General features: G+C 38.1%; 1 protein-coding gene across 6 annotated transcripts in view; it reads right to left on the bottom strand.

Annotated features, from left to right (window-relative positions):
* UNC13B (unc-13 homolog B) overlaps nt 1–23,199 on the bottom strand; it is a 180,744-nt gene that overhangs the window by 71,454 nt on the left and 86,091 nt on the right. For 5 of the 6 annotated variants that reach the window (XM_081067503.1, XM_081067504.1, XM_081067505.1 and 2 more), the window contains 2 exons: nt 10,310–10,624; nt 8,007–8,097 (listed from right to left, as the gene is read on the bottom strand). In XM_081067503.1, the coding sequence (XP_080923629.1) occupies nt 8,007–8,097; nt 10,310–10,624 (406 nt within the window). Of the gene's footprint in view, nt 1–8,006; nt 8,098–10,309; nt 10,625–12,248; nt 20,256–23,199 lie in introns of all 6 variants that reach the window. The other variant, XM_081067497.1, reaches the window with a different exon arrangement.

The raw sequence follows: 23,199 nt of genomic DNA, 5'->3' as shown, positions 1-23,199 counted from the left end.
GTGCATGTTATACTCCCCTCTTGAGGAATCATAACAAGCCTAAGTTTCTGACAAGTCCTACAATAAAGCAATCTGCTGGTGTTACACTCTATTGGAACTCAATGTTTCCCGAATTTCTTTGACCATGGAACTCTTTATCACATGATAAAGAACCTATTAACAGTTCTAGAGACTAGAGTCATGGGGAACACACTTTGGAAAACAGGATTCTAAGATTATGGTGTTAAAAAAACGGTGTTGTGGTGGTAGAAAACAGTGTTAAGAACACAGGCTCTGGAGTTAAATAGATCTAGATTTTAATCTGGTTCTAACTCTGACCCGCTAGGTGACCCTGGATCAAGTTTCTCTTTCTAAACCTTAGTTTCTTAATCTATAAAATAAGCCTAATAACATAAGCCTAATTCATAAAATTATTGTGAGGAATTCGTTTGAGTAATGCATGTAAAGTACTTACAGGAATAGTAGTATTCAATAAATGGGGTTACTATGGTGATGATGATGGCAGCAGTTGATATTAAAAGGAAAACTGTGATGTAGGTCCTCAAGTTGTCAATGAATGAATGGGAGTTACGGAAAAGTTGGGATCTAACTGAAACAAGAAGGTGGGTGTGAGAACAGGTTATGCGAATCTAGTAGTGGCCTGGAAGTGGCAGAAGAAGCCTGAGGAAGACCAAGCCTCATTCCGGACCCAGTAATACATGGGGCATTAAAAAAGGCAGAGTGCCCCGCCAAAAAGGGCTTTAAGGAACAGTTAGGTTTCAGTCAGTAGAGAATGTATCGGTTCCGGTCTTAGATATCAGGTAAGGACGCCACAGTTTGTCAAAGGGCAGAAGGGGCCTGTTGGGAGCAGCAGTTAGGACCCTTATCCAAGAGAGGTCTCTGGTTTGGGAAGCAACAGTAGGACCTATTGTTGGGTAGGGCTTACCAAGAAGTTTGAAGATGGATGTTAAAAGCTGTGGTTAAGGGAGGTCTGGAAGTATTTAGACTTACGATAGGATATGCACTGCAACATTGTAGTAGTAGTAAAATATCAGAAACAATTGAAAGATCTATCAATAGCGGACAGAGTACATACATCATAATACAACCACAGAAAGAAATACTAGGCAGTTATTTAAAAAGAATGTAGTAGCTCTATTTGTAATTTGGAGAAAATCTCCAAAATATAGTAATAAATGAAAAAAGGTAAAGGACAATATGTGCAATATATGTGCAACATAAAATGTGTACGCACACATGCTTGTAAATGCACATTTTATCTCTGGACCAATTCACACATAAGACACAGGTAAAAGTGAGATGGTGGAGATAGGGATTAGAGAGCGAACCTGGAAGTCTGAAGTAGGAAGCAAACTTTGCACTATACATATCCTTTTTGTATAATTTTATATTTTTACATTTATTACTTATTCAGAACTTTCTTTGGTGTGTTTTTTTTTTTTAAGTGTCATAGTAATGGTTAAGGAGAAGGCTGAAAGATTATGAGAAAAAGGAGGGATAACTGGTGGTCTCCCTGAGGGCAAAGAGTTGAGATAGTGGAAGCTAAGATAGGCAGCCATGATCAGAACAAACTCCTGGAGCTAAAATTATAGAAAGAGTGCTTTCTTGGTGCAACTAAGTTTAAGAGATGGGTTCTCAAGGGCCCTCACCTTCAGCCTCCTCGTTTTTATCCCCAAAGGGAATCCCATTTTCAGGACTTCAATTATAGCCCAAGAAGGAAGTCGCTTTGCTAGTGAGAGTTATAAGGATGAACAGAACTTTGCAGGAGAGAGTCGATTCATTTTGTTATAATGATCTTCCCTGAGAAAATGCTGATCCATCTCTCAGGCTGACCAGTTGCAATCCTGGATCTCCTGGGATTGTTCCATTTAATCTATTTGCTCCGTTCTATCTCTGCTTACTAAAGCTTTCCTTCTTCAGCTTTCTTTAGCAATCTAAGAGCTTCTGTCAAGGCTTCCTCACGCCCTACCTCCATGCCTTCTCCTTCACTGTCCCTTCCACCTGAACACCCACCCACCTGCTGCCACCACAGTCTCTGTTTCTAGAGCTAAAAGTCTCACCTCCTCCCCCAGATTGTTCTGCAGCTAAGCCAAATAAGGTACAGAATCATATCCATTCCACCCACACTACCAACATTACAGCCTCATCAGCATTAGCAACGTCATCCAACAATTATTAAGTACATGTGGCCAGGTACCCAGCCAGCCCAGACACAGAGATGACCTATACGAACTCTTGCTCAAGATGCTGACACTCTTACAGGAATGGCATAAGGGTAGCTAGGTTCCTAAGGTAGGTCCTCAGGTCTACCGAATGCAGAGTCAGCTAAAGAAGTAGAAATGACCTATAAACTCACAGGAAATATTCAAATCACAAATAATCAAAGAAGTACAAATTAAAACAACGGGATATCATTCTTTAGCCAAACTGGAAAACATTTTCTAAAATAATAATCCCCAGTATTGGTGCAGCACATTCAAATACTCAAAGTACAAATTGAAAAAACTTTTCTAAAAACACAAGTAGAAGTTTATCAGAAGTTTTTAAAAGGTATATACTATTTAAGGCAGTAATTTATTTGAATCTACTTTGAGAAAGCTAAGTTACAGAAATAGAAATGAAAACAGACATACGTAATGATATTCATCATAGTGTTATTTATAATAGTAAAGAAACAAGAGGAATTGAATGGAACATCTACATGATGGAATATTGTTAACCTATTAATAATCATTAAATCATGTGTTTGAAAATATTTAATAACCCAGAATAAAGCTCACAAAAACAATCTAAGTGAGAAAAAATTTAAATCCACACATAATATGGTCCAGATACAGTAACTTTATATTCATGTATATAAAAATTATATTAGAAAAACATAACAAATATTAATAGTAATTTTTTTCTGTTATTGGCTTTAGGTGCTAGGCCTTGGGAAAAATAAAAAATAGGATTAAGAGAAGATAAAGAAACACAGGGAGACTTCTGTGGAAATGTTGATGGGCTTTTCTGGCTAGTTAAGCATTCATAAAAGGTTGGCTAAACATTCTGCTATGTTCTATATTGGGCTCTAGAACACCAGCAATAAAAAGCATAGCCCCGGCATTCAAGGATCTTACAAATACACAGAGAAGTAAGATGTTATAGCAAACAAGTAACTCCATTACATCACGGTAAATGCCAGCCTAGAAAAAGTATGCAAAGAGTCTGGAAGCTTTCCCCCAAAACTGACACCTGAGTGGGTTTTTAAGGATGTGAAAGAAAAGTTAGCTCGGTGGAGAAAGAGAGAGTATTGCATGCATTGTTATGTTGGAAGTGTTGTTACATAGAGTAGCAGAAAGGTAAGACTAGAAAGGCACATAGGGTGTATATGAGGGATTTTCAAATTTGTTTTGTGAAGGATCTGGTTTTTTATTCCCAGTATGTCATGGACTGGTATTTTTGGTCTCTACCCTGTTCAGTGAGATGAGACCACTGATCATGTGCTTGACATCACGGCAATCCAAATGGCCTCTAACTACTCACTTTCAATTTCAGTTTGTTTTTTTCCTTTTTGTTTTGTTTTCTTGTTTATTTTTCCTATTTCAGTAATTATTTCTTCAAAGACTAGAAACAAACAGTTCCTGGACTGGGCTAGTCCATGGACCACACTGAGTTGGATCATGAGGTTTATTTTATTATGAAAGCAACGTGGAATGACTGATGTACAGTTTTTCTGGTTTCCTCTTTCTAAATCATGGTTTTACTAGATGATTTACAATCCTAAGAGAAAGGTACTACTCTCCCTATTTTCTGTATTAGGAAAATGTAGCTTATTAAGGTTAAAAACTTTCTCACAATGATACACTGAGAAAAAATATTGGCCACTCATCACAGGTAAGAGTCAATTTCCCTAAAACAATAAAAAGCTCCTGGGAATCAAAAGCCCAACAGAAAAAAATGGGCAAAAAATGTGAACAGACTGTTCACAGAAAAGTAAATAACTAATAGCCTTTACTTATATGAAAACATGCTTTACTTTACTGATAACAAGATATGTAAATTTAAACTCTAATGAGATACCATTGCCTAGGAGACTAGTAAAGAGCCAAAAGTTTGACAAGTCATTCTACTGGTGGGTGAGGAAGAAAAAAACACCCTCATGACATCACTAGTAGGAATAGAAATTGATACCATCTCTGTTGAAGGAAGATACCCTTTGGGGTCATCATTAAAGCTGTTCACAAATCCTTCTCTGTATCTTTCAAGGTATAAGTACTATCCACTTGAAGTTAGGTTATTATGATTTGCATTAGTCAGGGAAATGTGTGCAAAAGTGACATACTGCATCTGCTGGGCAGAAGTCTCAAGAGCCAGAGTGTAATTTGTGGTACGGTCTCTTTCATTTGTTATCCTTGCTTTCCCTCTACCACCAATGTTCTAGATGCTGGCTGCCCAACAGCCTGAATTGCAGAGAGAAGACAACTTCAAGCAGAACTCAATTAACATGTAGAATGACAGGCAGCATGAGCAAAATAAACCTTTGTTGTTTTAAGCCACTGACAAATAGAGGGCCATTTGGCAATATTTATCAAAACTGCCAACTCTGACATCCCCTCAAATACACTCAGACGCAAATACACTCACATGCAAAACGGCATATGTAAAAGGTTCTCACTTGCAACACGGTTATAGAAAATAAGTGGAAACAACCAAATGAACATCAACAGAAAACTAGTCAAATACCTGTAATACATTCATACAGGGGAAAATTATGCAACTGTTAAAAAAAGAAAAGCTCTCTTAAAGTAATTATGGAAGACTCTCCAAATGAAAAGTGTGTTTTTCACACTTTTTATACACACTGAGAACATCTCCGAGATGTTCTCCTACCATCTTTTGTAAAAACAAAAAACAAAACAACAAAAAACAAAAAAAATTGTGAGGAGATTAGAAATACATCCACATTTGCTTGCACTTGTATGAAGAAATTCTAGAACAATAAGAAACTAACAAAAATTATCTAGGGTCAGACCATTAAGAATGACTAGGTAGAAATTCCAACTGCTCAGGAAAAAAATACCCTTGGTGCTTGCTGTACTTAACTTCTTACTGTCTCACAACCGTAATCAATCTGTCAGCACGTCTCATCTTAAGTATAAATGATGTTCTTCTGACTCTATCTTAAACTGTTACCAAATCCTTCTTTAAACTCTGGCTTTCTTTCTTCTCTTGGCCATATCCAATCAGCTTCCAGTTACATTACCTGTGTTAAGAATATGTGTATAATTGTTCTCTTATTCAATTAAGTGAAAATGGTTCTTAATTTAAATAAATCATTATTTTCTCTAAATAATTCCAAGCTTTGGCAGCTTTGGCTATTCTTCTAGAGAAACTGAATTGCCTATTAAAAAGAAAAAGTCATAACAAACTGTGTCTGCTCCAGTATAAATTCTTGTTTTTCTCATTCAGAACTTTTCTTTTACATGGAGGTTATTTTACTTTCCTTTATAATAATTGCAAGGACCTTACTTCTGAAAAAGTAGAAATAAAATATTAGTAAGTATTATGACACTGACTCAATAAATGTTCACTTTAACTGTTTGTCTCATGTCAGTCTAAATCAACAGACTCCCAATGTTTATAATTAATCAGCCTTTATCCATGGAAATTTTTTAGCACACATCCTTCAATTTGTGTATGTTCATTTAAAAATTACAATTATACACGTATAATTGTATTAATATATTCATTACATTATAAAAATTAAAATGTAAAAAGTATAAAAGAAAAACATTTAATATTTTTTAATGACACAAAAATATTTTTGCTGTCACTAAAGTATTAGCAGTAATAATATTTTTAGTGAAAGCAATGTGATATAATATGCCTCATTATTTTTAAAATCTTGGTTTAACATTGTTATAGAATGATTTGAAAGTCTGGTTCCACATTCAATTATTTCAATACTTGGTTTTCATAGCTGTCATAGCTGAAAAATATACTGATATATGAGTCAAATGAAAAACGTACAATTGGTTCCCACATACCAATTATTCAAAGATTTTGTAGAAATTTGGCTAATAACTTTATATTCTCTGATGTCTTACAAAATAGTCAAAAATGTTTTTATATTTTTAACAAATAAGTTCAAACCTCACTGAAATTTTCACTAGAAGGATTTTAAGTATGTTAATAGCCTCTTGCCAAGATTTTAGAACATGCAGTCATGAGTTTTTATAGGTAACCCTCATTGTTTCTGATATTAAAAGACCACACACACACACACACACACACACACACACACACATACACACACGGTAGCATTTTCAAACATCTGTATTGAAAATGCTTTCTCCAAAGCAGCTACTTTTTCAATTATTATTAAAATATTATCTTCTCCCTGAAGGGTCAAATTAACAGTGCTTGTATGAAGTTAGGACAATTTGAGCATCAAAATAAATGATAGTAAGGGATTACAAATCATGTAATAAATTAGGAATCCATCAGTCCATACTGCTATAAATTGATGGGAGAAAAGGGAAATCTCTTCCTTATAGTAAAATGCCAATTAATGTAGAAAGGATAGCGGAAACAGAAAGTTACCATTTGGCAACCATCATTAGTGGTGGTATATACAGACAGACATCATCAATGGATACTTAGCTGGTAAGTAGCGATTTGATGAGGAATAAGATATTGGCATAGTCTCAGACTATTGTACCACAAGACTTATCAATTACAAATGGAAAAACTGTGCCTTGACAGTGAAGAAACATGACTGATAGAAATTTAACTGGGTAATTAAAGTTAACATTACAAGGGGTAGGACAGGTTGACATCATGTATTTTCTGATGCCATTCATAAAAAAAGAGTCCAGCATCATTTTTTATTAATTCCTACCAAGAAAACATGGCCTGAGTCTGGACATGAGAAAACATTGGATGGACCCAAAAAGAACAGCATGCTACAAAATGAAAGGCCTGTACCATCTGTTAAAGATGAGAAAGACTGAGGAACTGTTCCATATTAAGGAGACTAAAGAGACATGACTAGTAAATGCAACATATCAGCCTGGATTGGATCCTGGACCAGAAAAGAAAAAAGGCATTGTTGGGATGGTTAGAAACATTTGCATGGGGTCTTGATGATAGTGTCGTCATTGTTAATTTCCTGATTCGGATGGTTATATTGTGGTCATAGAGGAGATTAGCCTTGTTTTTTGGGAAATACTAAAAGGAATATTTTGAAATGACAGAACATCAAGTCTCCAACTTTTGCTCAAATGGTTCAGAAAAAGATTAATCATAATGGATGGAGGGTGAGGAAGCATATATGGTAAAATGTCAAAATCGGGGTACCTTGGTGAGGAGGTTATGGGTGTTCCGTATACTACTGTTTTGGCAACCTTTCCCTAAATTTGAAACAAATTTAAGAGTGTTTACACATGTGAGCATGCTTGCATTTTAAATATCTGCCAGGTATTATACTGACAGCCACTTATCTTTCTGCCTGAAGACTAGCTACCGACACACAGATAAGGACACTTCAAACTTGTAACACTAAAAGTAAAAAACATTTTTAGTATTTTAGTTTCACATCTTACTGTGTTGATGCACTGGGCTTTAAATTAGGGAAGCCCATTAGAAATTTCTTACACTGTGTAAAACTTCTGGCTCTGTGTAGGTCAGCTAGTACTACAACAACTGCCCCTAAGAGGCCCTGAAATAGTCCCTTGTCCTAAACTCAAAATAAAATGGCCTCAAGATGATTATGATACTGAAAATAGCATTTAACTTTACCTTCAGGCTCTCAACCCACTAGGTCTATATGATTTCCACTAATTAGCCTAGAAGGAAGCCAACGGTCACCTCCCATCTCTAAGGGCTCTAACTTACTTGTAATGCATTCTCAGAAGCACATTGTAAGAAGATGACTAATCACTGACTGCAACTTCAGCACCATATGTCTCCCAATTTCAAAGGAAGAAGTGTCCCAGCTATTACTAGAACAACAGATTTCCTACCTCCTGCAGCTGGAGTCGAACCTTGGTAACTGCCCGGATCCAGTGTGCTCTGGCTTGGGTAAATGGTGAAGATGCATTCTCCTCGGGAAAACTTGTAACAAAGAAAAGAATATTCCTTAAAAATAGCCCAGGTCACAAGGTAACAGTGCTCAAGGCAAAAGTGCCAATTATCTAAAATAAAATGGTTTATATTCATGCCTATACTTGTTTAGTGATTCAGGCATAGTCCTGAATATCTAATGTGAAAAAAGGTCCTCTCTAAAACGACAACTCCTTTTAGCTTTTCATCTGTTCCCTCTCTTCCTTCCCCCCTTTTCACTCACCTAATGAGGCAGCTCACTGGGACAGTCAGGGAGCAGGATACTAGAAGCAATGGCAAGGCCCTGAATCAATGTCTAGAATTAAAACTATGCAGAAAGGTGTGGAGTAACTCTCTCATCTCACCTCTCAAGACCACCAGACTCCCCTGGGGGTCTATATACCATTCTTAGGGCAGAATTTTGTTCCTTCAAACGCTTCCTGCTCCACTAAGTATATTGGAAGGCTTACCAATTCCTAGACTGCAGCATTAGGAATAGAGACAGTAAAAATGTAACGGCTGTGTGCGATGTCAGAGGGGTAGTGGATGGGGGAGGGGGGGTTCACACAGTGTGAGGGATATAAATGATAAACGTCTAACTATTATTTTGTTTTGTGCACCTGAAACTAATAAATAAAAAAGCACAGCCCTTTTTCTGCCATGATCTCATTCTTTGAGTTGCCTCAAGAACACATTCAGCGAAAAGAACAAAAAGTACCTTTGAGACAGAAATACTACCCTGTTTTAGAACAAATCATCATCCAGGTCCTTAACTGTAGAATATAGTTGATTCTTGGTGATAATGCTTCTCTTTTCTCCCACTGGGGTCTACTGCCAAGGCAGCAAACAAGTGTCTACCATCTAGACATGTAAGATAGTATGCTGTACTCTAATGCCATTTACTGGGTCAATTGTTCTAAAACATTTGTAGGTACTTCTGGCCAATGTAGCACTGGACTTCACTTGCACAGCTACTGTAGGAGGATACAGCCAGTAGAGAGGGGCAAATACTCGTGCTGGGTATTTCTGCTGCTCTACCAAGAACTCTACCCAGATATTATCTGCCAAGTCTAAGATCTACAAAGAGCCACCTTTCAGAGGGCTGTCAACCCAGTAAAAAAATCTAGTCCAGAGCTCAGTCTCCTGGATGTCTCATCTATTAGACGAGCCACCAGAGATGACTAAAAATCAGGAAAACGGAGAAGAGGAAATATGTTTATCCCTTCAGTGGTGGAGTGGACGTACCAGCCATTCTCTAACTTTTACCATGTAATCAGCAGCCACTGTTTTGGTCTTTCAGTGAGAAGCTGCATTAGACCTTGAAATTTGAGAATCTCAGTCACACCTAGCCCTTATTATCACTTTACCCCAGTGCTTTTGTCCCCCAGGGGTACTTTTGTCCCCCAGGGGAAATCTGGAAATATCTAGACACATTTCTGGTTGCCGCAACAGAGAGCTACTACTGGCATCTAGTGTGTACAGGCCAAGGATGTTACTAAACATCCTACAATACGTACAATAGCTCCCCGTTAAAAAAAAAAAAAAAAAAAAAAGAGTTATCTGGCTCAAAATGTCTATAGTGCCAAGACTGAGAAACCCTGCTTTGCCCCAACCTATCAGCAACTCTACTGACCAATGTAGCTCAATAACCACACTCAAACTCTGTACTAGGTTTCATTACAAGACTATTGCCTGATACACTGCTAGGCCCTGGGAAGGCTGAGGGGTGGGTTAGATCTGGCTCCTAGACCAATTCTTTCTTAAGACTATCCTCCTGGTTTTCTTAGCTAGTAAATAAAACAAAACAAAAAGCAATGTTCCCAAAACAATTTTAAAAATTAACAGGCTGCGAAGCCTATTTCATTCAAAGCAGCTCCTTTCAATGAAATAATCTGTAGGGCTCAGGTCAGTTCTGAACTTGGGGGCTGCCACATGTGGGGTCAACTAGTAAGCCAAGAACTGCAGACGCAAGAAGGCCTGGTACACTGCAGCTAACTACAAGAGCCCAAGTGCTCTTCAGAGATCCTCAAAATATCTTGGGAATTACACCAAAAATCAAAGAAAGCAGTGTAGAGCTAAGCCTCAGTACCCTGATCACCACCATACCAAGCTGCAGAGAAAAAAATAAAAAGTACTTAGATTCAGCAATATTAAGATCTGGCTCCTAGACCAAGGGCAGGTCCTGAGGAAACCATGTGAGCTCCTCAAGGCAACCATTACCTACCTCTCCTGGGGGCCTAAGACGTGGTCTTTGTGTAGCACCAGATCTGGGGGAGGATGGGTTGTGACATCTTCTTTCATCTCCTTGGGTTCACATGCTCTCCCCTTCTCGTCTTCACCTGTCACCTCCAAGGCTTTCTCTTGTTCTCCAAAACCCGCTTGGCCATCTCTGGAGAAGCTGCCAGAGCTACGGCAGGAATGAATCGAGTCCCTCTCACGACGGTCATCATCTTGTTCATGATACTGGTCTAGTTCACTCAGCTGAGAGCTTCCTGGGCTCACATTACAGGAGGAGCCATACCTACTACTGCTGGTGGGGCTGTGAGAATGAGAGGAAAGACAGATGAGTAAATAAATGCATACTAGGGACGAGGGCAAAGTGATGGATTAATCCAGGAAATAATGATCGTAGCAGTGGCAAGAATCACAAACAGGAGGTTCCTGGGAAAAGAGGACCAAACATCACGATCTAAAAGAACTAGTCTCTACTCAGCAGTGATGACGGGGAAAAAATACATGCTGGGTTCTCCAACAGCACTTAACATCAACTCTACAATTGACTCTGAAGAATACTTTATCTTAATGTGATATTTATAAGTAGACTAAGAATTATTAAAACAATCTGTTGTTTATGTCTAAAATTCTTTACTCAGACTTCTAAAGAAATTTGTCCAGTGGCTGATTAAAGTTCTCTAATTTTCACATAATAAAATGAATGAACTCTAATCCCTTTTTCTCTTATTGGTTAAACTGAGATCCTTTTACCTTCCCCTACAACTGGTAAATGTGAATACCTATTTCTTAGGATAAGCAAAGGAGAATGGACTTATTCCTTCAATTATCTCTCAGCCCTCAGTGTGATGAGGTAACAGAAGCCATCGGGAGATGGAAGCTAGGATCAAGAAATTCCTCAAGGTATCTCACTGACCGCCTCATGAATGTTACAATAATATCCCTGGGTAGCATAGGGAGTGTCCCAAAGACAAACTTACCCATCTGTGACCGAGTTGCTCTCAGGACATAGCTCAGTTCTGGATAAAATGGACAAAGTCCAACTCCAGGATCTGAGTCAAGGCCATATTAACGCATTTCTATACCTGAAGAGAGTCGAGCCCAACCCCTCTCAGTCACCTGAATTCCCATACCCAGAAAGGAAATTTGTTTCCCTATTTGGGCCAGAGGTCAAAGCAGCATTCTTAAATCGCACTGTCTGATGCTCCGTCTTAGGAGAAATAATAGTACCCTTTACAGATGGACCCTGCATAATGTTCCAGACTGAAGAACTACAGTATACAATAGCCCTGAGCTCCTGCAAGACTTTTTACTCAAAGCACTTATCAGACACGAGTCTCAAGGGTAGTAAAAGGCAGAGAGTGGAAGAAGCTATGCAAATCCATGTGGGAAAGGAAACAGAATATAGATTATCCCAAGCCGCACTTTGCACTTTGTATTTTAGTTAATGCCCTTATTGCCATTGGAGAAAGCGTCTTAGAAGACTTGGAAAAACAAAGCAATGTAGGTCTCTCCCCACCATTATAAATATAAGTGCTGAAGGCCTAAGGAAGCATCCCAGCCTATTGTGTGATTGTAATTCACATATGCCACTCAACTACTTGCTGCCTCTTTCTGCCCTCCCTTCTCCATTCCACGTTATGTAAGGCAGAGCACACCAGAGTGAGTAAATCTCAGGGCCTAGACTTTCCTTTAAGCAGGAAGCTCCTTGTTCCAATAAATAAATTATATTTGGCACTAGAGAGAAAGGAGAGGATGAAAAGACCCACACATTATTTCTTGTTACTTAACCTCTAATTAAATGAATCTCAGGTGCTAGGAAAGACACAGGAAGGATAAAAAGCAGGCTACAACTAATCTATCACTAAGTTGTTGCATCATAAATGGTCAATTCCTTAAAATCATTTATGATGCGTTAGTTGAAAACAGGCCTTTTGCTGATCTTTGGTTCCTTGATGCCGTGCAGAGTAACTGGCTGCTGTACATTCAAAACAGAGACAGTGCTAGCAGGCGCTGCCTCCTCTTCTCGTGTTTCTGGCTGGTGAAGTAGCTCAGAGCCAGTGCAGCGCTCTTCCTCATGACCACCTGAAGGACAGGTGGGGCCAGAGAGGTTGCCTTTGGTAGCCCAGTGTTCTCCAGATGCTGCAATTGCCTGCTGGTTTTCCACTTCTCCAGGCCCTGAGAGCCCATGAGTACATATACTTGCCTTGGCCTCCAGCAGCTCAGAGGTTCCAGTGGGCTGAGCAGAGACCTTGGCAGACTCAGCACTGGCCCTAGACATTTGAGAACACTCCAAAACTTTGTCTGCCTCACTAGAGATAAGGTCCTGGTCACCGCTGATAACCAAAACTGGAGAGGATTCTGCAGGCATTCGTTCAGGACCCCCTTTGTTCTCTTTTGGCCATGGGAATAAAAGATCCAGCTTCTTCCCAAACCTTAGTTTGGGATCACTTGCCACTACACTCCCTTTCCCCTCATGACCTCCCCCAAATAGAGTTGACAACTTCTTAAAACCCGATATTAAACCAGTCTCAGCTGCTCTATTGCCAGAGGAGGAAGGTGGGGAAAAGAAAGAGCTCAGTGGTTTCCCATAGTCAGTAGCAGAGGATGAGAAACAAAGCTTTGGCCAACTGGTAATGTTTGGGGTCTCAAAACGTTGTCTTGGCCGCTCTGTTTCCTGGGGGACTGCAGGTGGATCTTTCTGGGCATCAAGTAGCCCATAACTTTCTTTAGCACACAGCACAGCCTCCTCCAGCAGAGGGTGAGAAAGGGACCCTTGGATTTCCAGTGTGGCACTCTGGCCAATGGAACTTGCCTCACTGAACAGTGTAGTATTGATTTCTAGTGAATTGTCTGCCTGTGGCTCCAAGAAATCTTGGTTTGTGGGGGCAGACTGCATAGCTGGCTTTGGCTCAAGAGGAAGAGGAGGCTGAATTAGAGGAGGAAGCTCTGTGGCAATCCCGGTAACATCTGGATGCAACTGTGGTGGCAATGAAATATGCTCTGTTTCAAATGATGCCTCTGTGTCTGTACCCTGCAACGTCCCCATATCTTCTTCATCACTCAGAGACAATACTCCTTGCCCAGTATCATCCCCTGCGACAGAAGATGCAGCCCCCATTGTTTCAGAAGCCTGGGGTTCGGGAATATCGTCAGGAATATTGTTTTCCATTTCAGTTACTTTAGGATCATCTGTCAAGGTCTCCGAGCCTGACTTTGCACTAACCACAGTCATTCCACAGTCACTGAGAGTAGATTCTGAACCGAATGCTGCAGATGCAGCTTCTCTCCACAAATTTTCTGGAGGTACTGATCCTACAGCATCTCTGGAACTACCACTTTGGAGCCATGCAGTAGCTGGGATAGATGATTCTTGTTTGCATGCCTCTGGTTTGGAACTTTTGAAAATTCCAAATAACTCACCTTTGCGTGGCTGAGATGATATACCAGAAGAGAGAGAGATAAAGGCGTTTTTCTTTGGAGGGTTAGGACAGGAGAAAAATCCAGAGAAAGTTTTGGGATGTTCAATTAAACTCCCAGAGAAAGACTTCACTTTGGTCACAAACCCTGACAGCATTTCTACTGAAAAGCCCATCACTGATTTGTCTGATTCTTTATCTGCATCTCTGCTCTGAGGGGGCCTCGCACACCCTGGCTCCGCAGAGGAAGAGGCTGGCTCCTGGGTCTGTGTTAGCATCTCATCAGGGGCCTTTTCTAATGGCAAGTGCAATGGGTCACTAGCAAATCTTTCATTTTGGTGGTGGTTAGTGCAAGTGTCTAAATTGTTGAGCTTTTCAATCAAATGGCTATCGTGTGAAAAAGACCTGGCCAGCGAGCCACTGGGGGAAGCTTCCTGTGTGAAATCCTCTTCTTGAGAAGTTACCCCCAGGGTCTCAGGACCAATGAACAGTATTTCAGTCTGTGCCTGAAATCCTGCTGAATGAGAAATAATGTCTTTTTGCAACTGATTCATCTGGAACTCTGCTAAAGGTATGCCTGATCCATTACTGGAACCTAGTTTTCCCTGATAGGCCTTCCGTACACAGAGCTTATCTTCAAGGGAGGTAACCTCAGTGGGAATGCTCATGGAAACACAAGGAGCCATTTGCTGTTCACGAACTTCCTCCTGGACTGTGCTATCTCTACTGTCACTGGAAACTTCTCTAGTCATTGTGCCATCCATGTCTACAAAAACATTTGGCTTCTTACAGGGCTGGGATGTCACTGGAGCAACAGTGGAAAGGCTATGTTTTTCCCCAGGCGTCTGCTGTTTTTCATCCAAAAAGGACAAGCTGAAGAAACTAAAAGAGCTATTATGAGATGCATCCTTCTTGATACGTGAGTTAGTAATGGAAAAAAAGGAGGGAAGTGTGAATAGCCCTTCTGCTTGAGACTTGGTTTTTGGTAGAGTAGCAGAGGCTGTGTTCTCAGATTTTTCAGATCCAGTCAGGAAAGAAAATATACTCCTTCCGGTTGGCAACTCTGGTTGGGATGGAGATGTGACCGTCGAAAAACTGCAGTCTTTGTCAGAAAAATCATCTTGTTCATTTACATTTCTTCTGTTCAGAATATCAAAAGATATTTTATTGTTTCTTGACATTTCTGTCACTGTAGGCATACCACTAGCTTCTACTGAAGAATCTGTGAGACAACTTGTTGAGAAAGATGGATTGGGTGACTGCTGGATTCTGTGGTCTCTGAAGGGTACTTCTTCAATCAAATTATTACCCTGGATATCCGTAGCTGATGGTCCCTTTAACCCGCTGTCGTCAATAATAGTCCACTTATTCAGACTTTTAACCCGAACCTTCCCTCTGGAGGAAATTGGTCCAGCAGGAAAGTTCCCGACAACCTGGCCAGTTAGCTGTGTGGGATTAGGACTTGTCTTGACCTCATCCTTATTAGTCATTGAAGACATAGACATATTTTCAGTTGTCTGTATAGGAGGTACACTGGTTTTTAAAAAATCCCCAAGGCTATCAAAAAAATTTGAAACACCAAAAGATTCATTTTTTTCCTGAGACGTTATCTTTGTATTTTTATCACCATTCTTTTCTAAGTTTGGTAGTCCTTCTTTATTCACCTGAGTTTTAAAGAGGTTCAAAAATCCAGATGCCTGTTTTTCATTTGCTGTCACACTTACCGAAGAGTCTTCTCCCAGACCAAAAAGTTTCACTGCACTTTTAAATAATGTTCTCTCAGACTCTTTGGAACACTGGTCCTGGGGAAGCTCACAATTCTTGTGTTCATCCTTATAAAACTGTGATGAAAGAGGAACTGAAACAGAGGCAGCTTTAATGATTTCATCATCTTCTAGACCTAATTTAGCCTGAGGAGTTGTTTGGCTTACCTGGAAAACAGATTTCAACAAACTTCGTTTTTTCATATGAATGCTTTTATTTAAAGAGAATTCTTGCTTCATATTTTTAGTAAATTCTGGTTGCTGAACATTGGATACTATTTGTCTCTCTGAATCCTTTTTAAGAAGACTTTCCTCCTCATTTTGGGAGTTACTCTCTGATTGCTTACTCAAGATTAATGACTGAAAACCATCATTTGTGAGCTCTGCTAAGTTTGACTGTTGATCCTTTTTCTGCATGGCCAAAGACTCTAGGGATTCATTCTCATCAAAATTCAAAGTACTTCCAACTGGAGCACCCAAAGCAGAAAATAATGAAGTCACTTTGTTCAATGAGGACGTCTCCTCTGTTTGTTGTGGACTGTTAGTCATATTCTCAAGATGAACCAAAGAGGCACCTTCTTCAGAAGACTGAAGCCAATGAAAACTGGAAAGTTGAACTAATGAATCCTTAGCTATAGGATGGTTCTTACCTCCCTCTGTAATTTGATTTTTATTTAAGATATGATTACTAATAATTTGGGACTGATTTCTGAGATCCAATGCACATTCAAAGTCTTCAGAACCACACAGCCTTTCTTCAAAAGATCCAAAATCGCCTTTAAACTTTTGAGACTTATAGCCTGAAAAATCTAATAGCTGATCTATTTGTCCATAACTTGACTCTTCAAGTACTTGTGAAAAGGTTCCTAAATTTAGATACATGGGTGCCTCACTTCTTGGCAAAACTACAGATAAATCAAGAGGGTCATCAATTGGTTCTTCTTTAACATAACATAATAATTCATCTCCTTTGTCAAGTACTTTAAAACTACAGGCAGAAATAATGCTGTCATCCAATATAATACTTGATAGATCATTTGTCTGTAAATCACAATTCAAAAACTCTTGATAAGAACAACCAGGTATAAATAAATATGCATACTGCCCAGTAGAATCGGTGAGAAGAGAATAGACATATTGACCATCATGGAACATATAATACCCATAGTTTCCATCTTCTGATGGCCACCACACTCCATTTTCAAGACATGACAACCATTCCTGGTATTCATGACCAAAACTTGAGAAAACAAAGTTTTCACCCATTCTTAATGATTCTTTATCAACTATGGGGCATGTAGTCTTCTCATAACCTGAAGAACTTAAGTCAATGGGCAATTCTTCTAGAGAATTCTTAGTTTCAATAATTGGAAGATGATAAGAATTTCCATATAATGACTTAGTTGCCCACATATCATTTCTTAATAAATAATCTTCACTAAATGCAAACTGGTCGAATGATTCACATGGTAAGTCATGCCAAATGACAGTGTTTGAATTTGTTCTCAACTCCAACGTATCTGCATTTTGATCTTTTTGGCAAAAACTTATTGCTGGGTTTTCTGAGTCAGGCCACAAAGAAACATCAGCTGATGGAAATGTATTTTGATTCAACATATAATAAACTGGCTCGAGTTTTCTGGAATTTTCAGAGAAATCTTTTCTATCAGAGTCCCATTCATAACAGCAAGGATTGCTCATCTCTTCAAAAGCCTGACAGTGGTTTGATGTATTAAGAATGTTAGTATTTAGTATAGGTGGATTTAACTGGTTTGAATTTTCATATAGGTTTGCCTCAAGAACGTGGTATGGTGTCGGCCTCTTAGCCAAAGATTTCTCTAAGAGGTCCTGCTGAGTGCTTGGAGCACAGTGAAGTACACTATTCTCAGAAGAGGGGCAATGCTTTTCACTTTGCTGATTTTTCCGCGTAGGAGAGCAATGATTATCAATCCAAGCATCAGATAATGGTATGTTTTCTTTAGGTAAACATAAGAAGCCTTTTGTGAAGCTAGAAGTTTCTTTTTTTTCAGAATGGTTCCTCTGGTTCTCAGAAGTCACACATGAAGTAACAGTGATCTCATCCCAGGATAAATGCTTATTTCCATTTAAACTCTTTCTGTCACCTGAAGACATGGACTTTGCTTCATCTGGTTTACAATCAGTCATACTGCTACTGGGTATCAAGTTAAATATTCCAGAGAGTAAGCTTGGGGTATTATTCCTATAATGAGAGTCAACATTTTTCAAATTTAATTCTTGTGGACTAGACAAGTTTTCAAGAGAAGAGAACCTATTAAACAGGCCAGAAAGGAGGCCTCTTTTAGTTCTTTTCTTGGAAGCTTTATTTACAAATTTGTCTTCACTACTTTCGTTAACCAAAGAGGATTTTGAAATAGAAGTCAATGCTAATGAAGAGTCAGATACTGTTAAAGATGTCACTTGTGTAAGAGTCTTACTTTCTCCCAAAGAATCAGAAGGTGTATGTTCTTTGGGCACAACTCCAGGGGTGGCTAAAGTATCTCTTTCACAGTTCTCTACTGCCATGTGGTTACTTGAATTTAATTCCTCTATATTCCCAAACTTCCCAAGACCATTATTAATATTTGGAACTGAATCAGGCTTTATTTTATTAAGTGTGGCATCTTCAGGATAATTTATTCGGTCATTCATATTAAATGTCTCTGCATCACCAATTTCCCCTAGATTATTATGAATATCTGGAACCAAACCAAATTTTATTAAACTAAATTTGGCATTTTCATGACAGTTTCTTTGGATCTCTTCATCAATAGTCTCTTCTGAGCCATAAAAACTCTGGTCATTGACAGTGATATGGCTGTCAGTGAAAGGAAATTTAAACAAAGAAAAAATGCTTTCTTTCTCTCTTAAATCTTGCTGCTTTTCAGAATGACTAAGAACTCTGAAAAATGGAATATGTGGTTTTCCACTAAAGGAAAAGGAATGTCCATCTTTCTTAGGACCACTTTCACATCCCTCTTCCTCCAACTGCTGGATTTTCCTAGATTCTGACAAAGTTTCCTTTGAACAGGTCTCAGGGGAAGCAAGCAAAAATTGGCTAAAGGATTTTCTGAGTGGCTCAAGGAAATCATCATCACCAGTAACTTTGTCCCCCTCTAATGGCTTTGAAGGAGCCTCTTTATTTGCAGTTCTACTGCCAGCTACACAAGCATGTCCTGGAGTATCTTTGGCACATATTTTTGGTTCACCTGGTAACAGAGACAGGTCTACACAGGGTTTTCTTTCCAACAGACTCTCAATATCACCTTTCTTACCTGCAAAACAAGCTAAATTTGAAGGCTCACTGGCCTCTTGGGAAAACAAGAAATCCTCACTTGTGGGCATTTGGGACGACCCTGTAGTATCTCCATTACTCCTATCTAAGGCAATGATGCTACCGTCATTGCCAAGGGTGTCGTCCCTTTGATTTAACTGTGAGCCACACCCAACAAAGCTTTCCGTTCTTGTCACCTTGTTCTTATCATCTTTTTCGGTTTTGTTCTTTTCCGAAAAGATCTTTAATGGAGTTAGCATGCTGAAAACAGACTTTATAACTGAACTCTGACTCTGTGGAGCACAGTCCCTTCCAGTAGTCTCTGTTGCATCCTGAAAGCTTAAACTTTCAGTTTTGCTGTCTGTGTGCTCCTTTCCAGAGGTTTTGTCATGTCTGCCAAAATCCTTATTATCGACTGTTAGAAAAGATAATGGAGATTGCATGGAAAGATCCTTCTCCAATACTGACTTGACTCTGGGTCTAGATCCTGAATTACTTGTCTCTATTTGATTAAGAGTTTCTGTTTTATCTGGAACTAAAGAAACCAGCTTTTCCACAGAGGTTGTTAGATGCTTTGTGCCTGAGCCTACCTTTTCTGTGAGTGAACTGAACAAAGAACCAACAGTACGTTTCATTCCATTCAGCTCAGGAAAAGAGATAGCCTTGTCCTTGTCGTTCTTGACAATGATTATAGGTGGTATTTGATCCCCAGACATTTTTTGTTCTGTATTATCAATAGTATTATTGTGTTTAGGTGTTTTCTTAGTTTTTGAAAGGGAACCAAATTTATTAATCTCCTCTTCTTTCTCTGCTAAATATCCTGACACTGTTTCTATAAAACACTGAAGCTCATCCATTGTATCAATATAGTCTTCTTTGGGTTCCTCAACAGAAGAAAGGGTCATCTTTTCTTCGGGGCAGCCAGAAAGATCTCCAAGTGTGTTTGCATCACAATTCATTTTTTGTAATGGGAATGCTGGATATGCTCTATAATATTCTTTAGGAAAGCCTCCAATATGATGGGCATTGGATAGATGACATGTTGGTGACGGATCATCTTCTTGTTTATCACAAATAGGGGAATCCAAAAGTTCATCAGAAGTACTGCTAATAGAATCTTCAAGAATATCCAGTGGAATGAAATCAGGGACATGCTGGTTTAAGCCTGATGACTTTTCACAGTTCTTAAAATCAGGAAGATCATAACCATGACTTCCCAACTGAGTGGTCCACATGCCACTCTTCACCACAAATCCATTTTTGTAGGGATACAAAACTGGGTAATTTTGTTTCCTCGTTTCAATGTGGCAAAGGTTACAATTTTCACTATTGGGATATGTACTTTTGAAGCTAGTCTTAGTTCCTGATCTATTATTATATTGTCTTCTTTCACTGTCTTCAAAATGACTATATAAGGGTTTCTTTTTCCTTCTCCTATCTATTGTATCATATTTCCGAGGATATCTGGAACAAATAGATGTTTTAAACTTAAGGTCAAAATTAAAGGCAGTAGAGAATTCTGTTTCTTGGCTCTGAGATGGTATCTTTTTCCAGTTCTTGTACTTCGGTTGTACTTGTTTGCTGTAATATTTATCAGTTTTTGAAGGAGTTCTAATTTCTTCTGCTTCTTTTATATTTATGTTACTGTTTTCTAAGAACTCTTGAGATATTTTCCCCTCTATCTCCTCATATATACCTTCCTGTTCTTCATTGTCAACATCAGAGAAAGCTGAAATAATCCGAATTCTGTCATTTTTAGCCTGCAAGCCTTGTCTGATGTAAAGGGATAAAATTGAAGGAATAGTAAGGCAAAGAAAAAAGGAAAACAGGAAAAAGGAAGAAACAATATAAGACTTAGTGTAATTCAATGAGAAAACTAGAATTAGTAAACTTGTCAATTTGATAAAAACCCTTCAGACTGAAAAAATATAAAGAAATCCACATGTTCTTAAATTAATATTATAGCAATGTAGTCAAATAGTATTTTCCACATCAGAAAAAGAACAGCTATAATAACTTTAAAACACTTCACTTGCTACCATTTTATTTTTCTAAGAAATAAACAAACAAAACGAACATGTTTCATCAATATTTACAATGTGGTTAAATGCCAAGGGATAGAACTGTTAGGTATTCCATGAAAATATATCAAGGGTTTTCAAGAAACCTAAATTTGTTGATAAATTTGGGTCTGAAAATAAGCCAAGCTGTTAACTTGCTGAAAGTTATATTTGAGGCAGTAAAGCCAACAATATGGTCAAACATATTTATTTTTAAAGAAAAAAATATATACATACTAAAAATCTTCGACTATCAGAAGTCAAACCTTGTTACAGTACCAAAAAGAGCAAATTACTTAAAGCACTATAATTTGTTTGTGAAATCTAAGGCCATATGCACTGAGGATTACAGTGAAATGAAAATCATTTCTTATACTGATTACAAAAGCAGAAGCCACATGTCCAGCTGAAGTCAATGAACACAGAAGACAGCTGACCTTTTAGTTAGGTTAGAGACTGCCTGCTTCCCATGTAGAGACAGCCTGCAGAGTAGGAGCTTGTCAGCTCAGTTTATTCTTTTATAGATCTAACATCCAGTGGTATTTATTTAGGAAACAGAAACAAGATCAAAGTGGTCGCTTAGTCACTAAAGATCTTCAAGAGTGAAACTGATACTCTTTTGACACCTGTTAACATTAGAGATACTTTGGCTAAATAACATCTAACGAACTCCAACTCTACTGTCAAACCTCAAATGCTCTATTTTTACATAATTTACATACATTTCCCATTATTCTGGACTCATTAGACAAAAGCCCATTTGACAGAATGAGGAAATTCAATTTTACATATTTTTTTTTTTACATACAGTTTCATTATTCTCCAGTACCCTCAATAACTCAAACTAAACTAACACAGCCTGGAAGAAGTCTTTATAGTTCCAACTTAAAATCGATAGTTAGCCATGGCTGTAGTGAACGAAGCTATTCAGTTTTACACTTCTAATTGACTGGAAGGTACTGCAAACACGTTTGTTCCCGCAAGAATTTTAAATGTTCTTCTTACAAAACTGTATAACTTAAGGACTTAGACTATTTCCAAGAACTCAGTATTTACAGTAATAGAAAAGTTTAAAAATCAATGCTAGTGATATAATTTCTTCATAACTTTTTAAAGGAGAAATCATTTCAAACGTTTAAGATAAAAACATCTATAATAAAAGTTTACTTAAAAATCATGTTAACTACTCCTCTGCTGGAGATAATAAAATATTTACTTTTTAACCTCATTTCATATACTGCCAACAGAAAAATCAAATTTTAGGAATCAGTTAAAGAACAATTTTAGGAAATAAATTTTGCAAATTAAAGTACATCACTAATGCTCCTCTAAGTGTTAATTATAGCAGTAGTCCAGGAAATAAACAATATGATAATAGAGTAATGATTATTAGGTAAACTGCAGTTGTCCAGCAGAGTATGTAGTCGGGTAGGTTGATGTGCCATTCTTACTGCTGGTCTGCACATATAATGTTGCAAATACAGAGGGGAAAGAGAGCCAAAAACATTTTTTTTTACTATTATTTTTTTTCTTAACGTAGGACTATATAAATAACTAAAATCAAATGAACAAATATGCAAATATTTAATTAATAAACCAGCAAGAAGTAGGGATCAACTAGAGGATTCCTAACATATTTCTTTCTAGAATCAGATTATGAAGAGTGAGAATTCTATGTGATGGTTGATATATGAAAAAATTTCATTGAAATTATACTCAGTAATGATAATAACTGAGACAGGATGATGTCTAGCAGATAGACCACCACCTGAGGCTCAGGATAAATATTCACCAGGTTGTTAAAGTGGGCAAAAAAAAAAGAGATCAATCATCCTAAGGTGTAGTAAATTTTAGCAACCAAAAGTATGAGCTAAAATGGTATGGTTTTAAAAAACCAACCTCCAACCAATGAAATAATTGATTCAAGCAAGGATCATCAATGAATGTTAAAATCAATGGATTAAAAGTTGTTGGGGAAGCAGAATATTGACACAATCTTACATATTACCTCAGATATCCTTAATTACAAAGGGGAAAGGCAACTTTACATTGGAAAAATCTGGTATACACCAGATTTCTTAACCAAGAGATCAAACTAAACATCTTCAATAAGGAAACAAGTAAGTTTATGTGCCTGCATTGTGAGGGAAATATCATCTATGTAGTATTTTTGCCAAAAATGTTTAACCTGATTCTAAACATGAAAGAATAATCGAACAAAACCAAATTAAGGGGCATTCTCAAAACAACTGGCCTGAACTCTTCAAAAAATGTTAATGTCTTAGAAGACCGGAAAAAAAAAAAAAAAAAAAGACTACAGGAGATTAAAGAAACAACAAAATCTTGGG

This window comes from Rhinolophus hipposideros (genome assembly GCF_964194185.1).
Source record: "Rhinolophus hipposideros genome assembly, chromosome: 11".
NCBI lineage: Eukaryota > Metazoa > Chordata > Mammalia > Chiroptera > Rhinolophidae > Rhinolophus > Rhinolophus hipposideros.
The sequence above is the reverse complement of the archived record's forward strand: the minus strand, read 5'-3'. Positions and strand labels throughout refer to the sequence as shown.